Consider the following 6,594-nt stretch of genomic DNA (forward strand, 5'->3'; position numbering starts at 1 on the left):
GTATTGCCGAGCCGTCAAATTGTCAAATTGTCGAATTGTCGAATGTCGAATCGTCGTATTTACTTGCTTTTGTGGCCCAGTGAGTCTGTTTGTGTCACGAGCTTTGGTGGCCGAAAAACACAAACACGAAGAAAAGGGGCGGACGAGGGCGAGGGCGAGGGTGTGGCGACGACGGCGGGTGAGTCAGCAGCGTCAAGGGTGAATCACGTGACTAGCTCGCTCTGTAATTTCGGAGTTGCTTTTTATTTTTTATTTTTGGCGGGCGGCTCGTAATATGTGCGTTTTGCAGCAAAGGAGTTGTTGCAGAAGATGTCGATAATGTCCCTGGTCAAGTCGGAGACGCAAGAGGGACGACGCAGATGCACGTTGTGAAGTTTACTATTTAGAGTTTGTGGTTAAAAGGTTATTTGGGAGATTATGCAGATGAAAATTTGAGAAAATGGATTAATAAAAATAAAAAAAATGGACGATAAAATAAAGGGCAAAAATCCGTAAGCAGGTCAATTGGAAACAGCTTGGGGGAAGATATAATTCGACTTTTATTAGTATGAGAGCAAGTCGCTGAATATGTCCAATATCCGTTAGCGCTTTTTTTTTTTAGTAATTATTATAATAAAATACAACTAGAACAAAAAATATGGGTTGGGATTTCTGTTGAATCAGAAAAGATGGAAAATGGACAAAAATGGGGCAATAAATAATAAATCTTGATTGAAACAAAAGTTGATGCAATTAATAATACCATTGAAGCCTTCAATTTCTTACAAACAATAGAGAAAACCCGGAATCGAACCCGCGACTTTAAATGCACCACCTGGCACCGAGGGGAGGCTGAGCTTGAAATAATTTAATTAATGGAATCAAACCGGTCCATGAGGTCACGTGAACCCTACCCTAACCCCACAATTGCACACACCCAATCTCACATCCCCCGTGTACCTCGCTAATGCCTATGCAAAGACCGTACAACTCTACAGTGTCGGGGACTTGGGGAAAAAGGTCCTGACTAATCAATGTTACTGGTCGCTTACTAAAATTTCAACAATAAATTCACACAATGTACTTGACGGAACCGGGAGTAGCATAAGCTAGGCGGAGAGTTACAGGGTAACGAATCGGTTCATTATAAATATTTCACCGTGCCGTGATCAGAGGGGGAGGGGCAGATCACGTGGGTGCGCACGCTGACAATCGAGAAGAAGTCAAACACAGGGGAAAAATCACGTGACTGACGATATTGGCCACGTGAGTAACACACACAAGGAAAAACGACGGGCGGAAAGTTGGTTTGTGGGGGATTGGGGGAAAAACATAACATATGAAAAGGGCGGGTCACGTGAGAAGTCATGTGACACGGAGTTGATTGGCGGAAACTGGGTAGAGAGAAGGGAGGTGACAAATCTGAGTAATTTGATTAATCTGACTAATCTGACGGATTAAGAAATCACGTGACTACTCCACCTTTCCCTCGAGTCCCAGAAACCACCAGAAACCGACAGCGCCGACAATGCCACCCAAAACAAGCTTGTCGTTGGTGGAAAAGTCGTGGTCACCAGTCTCGGACGAGTGGTCGCCGGCAAACGACCGGACCACGTGACCGGACGCGTAGTGGATCTCCTGGGGCTGCTTACTGTGCAGCTCGTCCTCGGCCACTGACTCAGCAACCTTTCGGTCATTAGTAATCGCGTGGGATCCGTATCGGGCCACCTCGCCGTAAGCATCGGGCGAAGTAGGAATCTTGATTCGGGGCGCATCGGCGGGCATACCGGTGTGAGGCAGCTTGCAAAAGTCGATGGTGGAGGTATCTCCCTGGGCCAGGGTAGGGGCCGAAGATGTAATCAGCCGGACACGGGTTAGGGTAGCTGTGGCGCCGGCAGCGGTTGCGGTCTGGGCGGGGGCAGCGACGGGGTTAGGAGTCGAGACAACGGCCCGCTTACTAACAGTGGAAAAGTCATGTGACGCGAGTCGTTCGATTAGGTCAGCCTTTCGGCCACCCAATCGCAGTCCCCGTCGTCGGCACTCGTCCTTGAGAGAAGCAACTTTCATGGACGAATACTGGGTAGGGGTTGAGGACAGCAGAGGGCTAGGGTTGGTTTTGGGGGTCGATTGGTGGATGCCCCGGGCCAGGGGAGAGGCCAGGGGACTCCGGTTAAGGGTTCGGGCGATTCGTAGCATTGTGGTGATGAGGGTTGTGGGTTGTGATAGGAAGTTGGTTGGAACTCCAGGTAGGGTTGGATGAATCAGGGCAAGGGTTGCAATCAGTTCGGGCTCGGGTTAGGGCAGGTCGATAATATCGCGCAATGGTTATTATTTGTTGTTACCGTGCAATTGTCGTGGGAAGAAAAGTCGGTTCAGTCATTTGTTTATATTGCATGTTGGAAGGGAGCAATAAAGTTACCCTATTTGTTGTGATTGGCCCTGGAATGTGAAACCCTTATCCATTATTAGGATGAAGAAACTAACCCTAGTCCTAATGGATATATTGAGATCCCTACCCTAATCCTATCATGTCCCTTGAGCTTCAACGTGGCATAATCGCGACCTAACCTTGCTCCCGAGCAACAATCTGACGCCGGGTTGTCCTCGACTAATCACGTGACCACTCGGATAGGCGGATACACGCAATTACACGCGTCACGTGCTGTAGTATGGGGATACAGTGTAATTAATGGGGGTTTTGAAATAAAGTTTGTCAAGGAAACACTCGGAAATAGTCGTCAGCGAAGGAGAGGAGATGGGTGGGAGTATTCAGAAGGGTTAGGGAATTGTGGTGGTTTTATTTGGTCTTCGTTAGGGCTAGGTTTGAACTCCTTCGATATTTTTTTTTGTAATTTTCTCGATGACTAATTGTCTGAGAGTCATGTGGTCTAGTCAATTGAGTCCGTCACGTGAGGCGCTACAGATTGGTATATAATATTGTCAAGTTATTCCGGCCGGAGACGGATCAGGGGGATATTAATGGGGTGATTATCATGCAGGGGAATATGGGGTGATATTGATAGAAGGCGCGGGTCATGGAAAAGAGGCCACGTGATATGTCATGTGACAGGGGGTAGTGTGGATGTCGGGTGTGTGGCATGGCAACCGTGATGTATGTACATAACGAAGTGTGTTGTTCCACAGCATGAACTGTTGCTACAACATCTGTCACCACGACTTCAACTGAATCGGCTGAACTGTTGAGATGACGCTGCAATTTTGGATCTATAAACCGGAGTCAGGGAGTCGATTGGTAGTATCCTTGTCTCGACTAAATGTTCACTTCGTTCTTAATAGTCGACTTAGTCGACTTTTCAATCTGATCTCTTCCTGACAACTAAACTGTCAAGTATAATTGGAGAGATGGTTGAATTTGGGGTTGATATTACTTGATGTGAATGTGGATGAATACCAGCGAAGGGTGCGATTTCTACAGGATTTGATCTCTGCATCACATTTAGAGCCTTCGATTTACTCACCAGTTGACATCTGGAGGTGTTTGGAGGTGTTTGGAGGTGTTTGGAAGTGTTTGGAAGTGTTTGGAAGTGTTTGGAAGTGTTTGGAAGTGTTTGGAAGTGTTTGGAAATGTTTAGGGATTTCACAATAGGATTCATCTATATTATGTTTGGGCAGTTTTCGACTGATTAATGTTGTCCGGAGTTTTTCCCCAAAGTTGGATGACTAATCTCCAACTTCTTTCGAGTCTGCATGTCTAATGATGATTCCAAAGACTCTGATCATCTCCTCTGTTTAGTTGACATTACTTGGACGTTCAGAGTTTAGATAGACATCCACTTGACCATTCAGCTCCCCAACAGTATCTCCAAGTTGGTCAATATCAAGCCAGAAACCTCTTTTGAACTTTTATCTTCTCCATTTCTATTTCCTGCACTCACGTGACCCACCCCTTATGACCCGATAATATTCCCCCTTTCCATATACACAACCGCAAATCGAACCCCGTGACCCCACCATTAGCTCAACACAAATTGCCTCGACTTTCTTATTTCACGAAAATGAGACAGAACGAAATACTTCCATGAGATTCCTCAAAATTGACGGTAAAAATCAGATAAAATCACCGCAAATTCCAACTCACGTGACTATTTTCTGCGACCCTTTCCCCAATATTTAGAAAAAAATTATGCCTCCCAAAAAATCCTTGTCAAAAAGAATTACGCCATCGACGCCACAAAATCGTAATCGAAATTAACCTCACCAGTCTCGACTATTGTTCAAGCATGTGTTTAATTGAACTTTGTTGCGGGGGAGGGGGGCTCGCCACTTAACGCGGTCACGTGTTTTTAATAAGGGAAAAATACGCATAAATCTGGGTCACGTGAGCAGAATTTGTAGCGATTTCCCCCTGATTTCTCCTGATTTTTCCCGTGCATTTATTCCCGAACAGCTGTCAATTTTTTATGTTTTTTTATTTTTTTTTCCAAACGTCCCAAAACCGCCGTCACGTGAAATGATTCAAATCGCCGGGTGGGTTGCGAAATATATTTCAAATAAAGTTGACCCGGGTTCGAGCCCGGATTATGGTGACTTTAGCGGACCCCTCGAGGGCTGTCATGTGATCACCGAAGATATCCACGTGACCTGCAGGTTCACGCGGTTCTGGCGATATATTTTTTGTCTCCTTTAGGCCACTTTTGGCTCCTCAAAATTGGCTTTGAAAACCTCCGATAAACTCGGTTCTGGGATTTTAGACCGGTTTTTTGAGTGGCATTTTTCTCGGCGGATTTTAATACCACCGGAAAATAGACTACATCAATGGACTCGGAATCTCCCAACGAGTTGATTGACATATCATAAAGCCTATTTGCACCCATATTTGCGCCACCATGACCAATCTTGCACCTTCCTCCAGATTGCGAATTTGTAAGCCACAAAAAGAGGTATAAGTAGTGCGGAGGGCGCCCCCCGGGAGTTCCAGCAACCAACCAACCATCTGCCAGGCCATTAGTCATGTCTATCTCTGTGTCGACGTCGCAACTGGACCACTACAACGCGCTGCTGAGTCAGCTGGAGCCGCAACAGATCATTCAATGGGCGGTGCTCACCTTCCCCAACTTGTTCCAGACCACGGCGTTTGGACTCACGGGATTAGTCAGCACTGACATGATCAGCAAGCTGGAGCAGTCACGTGGCGGCCACGCTGTCGATCTTATTTTTCTCGACACCCTGTACCATTTCGACGAAACGCTGCAGCTGGTCGACCGGGTCCAGGCCAAGTACCCATCGGCGAAAATCCACAGATTCCGACCCGAGGGCTTCGAGTCGCGTGCGGAGTTTGAAAAGGTGTATGGCGATTCCCTTTTCGACACAAACGACGATCTCTATGATTATCTGGTCAAGGTAGAGCCTTCTCAGCGGGCCTACAAGGAGCTGGATGTTGTTGCTGTTCTGACCGGGCGTCGCAAGTCCCAGGGAGACGCACGTGACTCTCTAAAGATTGTGGAGATTGAAGCCGAGACCAATCTCATCAAAATCAACCCTCTTGCCAACTGGTCGTTTGCCCAGGTCAAGAATTATATCGATTCCAACGACGTGCCTTACAACTCCTTGTTGGATAAGGGGTACCGATCTGTGGGCGATTTTCACTCAACTGTGCCGGTCAAGGAGGGCGAAAATGAGCGAGCCGGACGATGGAAGGGTAAACAGAAGACTGAGTGTGGCATTCATCAGCAGAAACGATTTGCTCAGTTCTCGGGGGTCAATGTTCGGGCTATTTAATTTATTGCATTTTTAACAAACTGAATGAGTAACGAAGATGTAGTCTGCGAGTGAACTTGTCGGCGCGACAAGGACGTAGTCCGAGCTGCGAATGGACTTATTGAGTACGTTGTCCGAGATATGTAGTACGAGCTGAGAATGGACTTCCGAGTACGTCGTCTGAGACCTCGGACAGCAAGCGTAGTATTAGTTGTATAATGCTTTACTATGTACCACTATACTACCAATATTTAGTCTAGTACAACAACGAAAATGACACCGGAAAAGCAGAGATATTAGAAGAATCCTGGGGACTCTACGAAGGCAATGATCAACTCTGTGAGTTCACACGGCCCTTTCCGGGGGAGTTGAGGCGTCTCGTATCACGAAGTTTAGTTTGGGAAAATATTGTGGGGTTGTATCGAAAGGAGATATAGATATGTACAATAATTATATGAGCAGAATTCTTGTAGATGGGGGAACAATTTGGCGAACTCCAGGATTTGATAAAGTCATTTCCGGGAGATTTATGAGGAGTTGACAAACGAGTCCACTGTAAAAAAAGTAGTGCGCTAATCTCATGGAGAAAAGACAGAGATATCATCAATACCAGAAGACATAGAGATACAATTTATACCACAAGAATCCTTGTACTCAGAGGAGCAATTTGGTAAATCGCAGAGGTTCACAGGATTATTTCTGGAGGAGTCACCTCAGCTATGTGTGTGCTGTGTGGGAGGGGATGCTGAATGATTACTAAGGAAGCTGAACGAACATGTAGATACAGATTAATGTCTGAATTGAGTGAGCTGAATTGAGTCTACAATATGTCTGTGCGTTTTGAAAAACAGTGGTGAAGTAGGGAAGCTGACAGGTTCATTTTTGAAACCTCCAGAC

At 46.1% G+C, this 6,594-nt stretch overlaps 2 protein-coding genes across 2 annotated transcripts; one reads left to right on the forward strand and one right to left on the reverse strand.

The window, feature by feature from the left end:
- Positions 1 to 1,452: 1,452 nt before the first annotated feature.
- YALI1_B10607g (uncharacterized protein) lies at positions 1,453 to 2,175 on the reverse strand (the record flags this gene model as incomplete). The annotated part of the gene is made up of 1 exon (XM_500628.3): positions 1,453 to 2,175. The coding sequence occupies one exon, from the start codon at positions 2,173 to 2,175 to the stop codon at positions 1,453 to 1,455; it is 723 nt and encodes a 240-aa protein (XP_500628.1).
- Positions 2,176 to 4,950: 2,775 nt separating this feature from the next.
- Positions 4,951 to 5,718, forward strand: YALI1_B10635g (uncharacterized protein; the record flags this gene model as incomplete). Its single annotated transcript, XM_500629.3, has 1 exon — positions 4,951 to 5,718. One exon carries the CDS (start codon positions 4,951 to 4,953, stop codon positions 5,716 to 5,718), a length of 768 nt encoding a protein of 255 aa, XP_500629.1.
- Positions 5,719 to 6,594: the final 876 nt, after the last annotated feature.

Source organism: Yarrowia lipolytica, chromosome 1B, assembly GCF_001761485.1.
Source record: "Yarrowia lipolytica chromosome 1B, complete sequence".
NCBI classification, from domain to species: domain Eukaryota; kingdom Fungi; phylum Ascomycota; class Dipodascomycetes; order Dipodascales; genus Yarrowia; species Yarrowia lipolytica.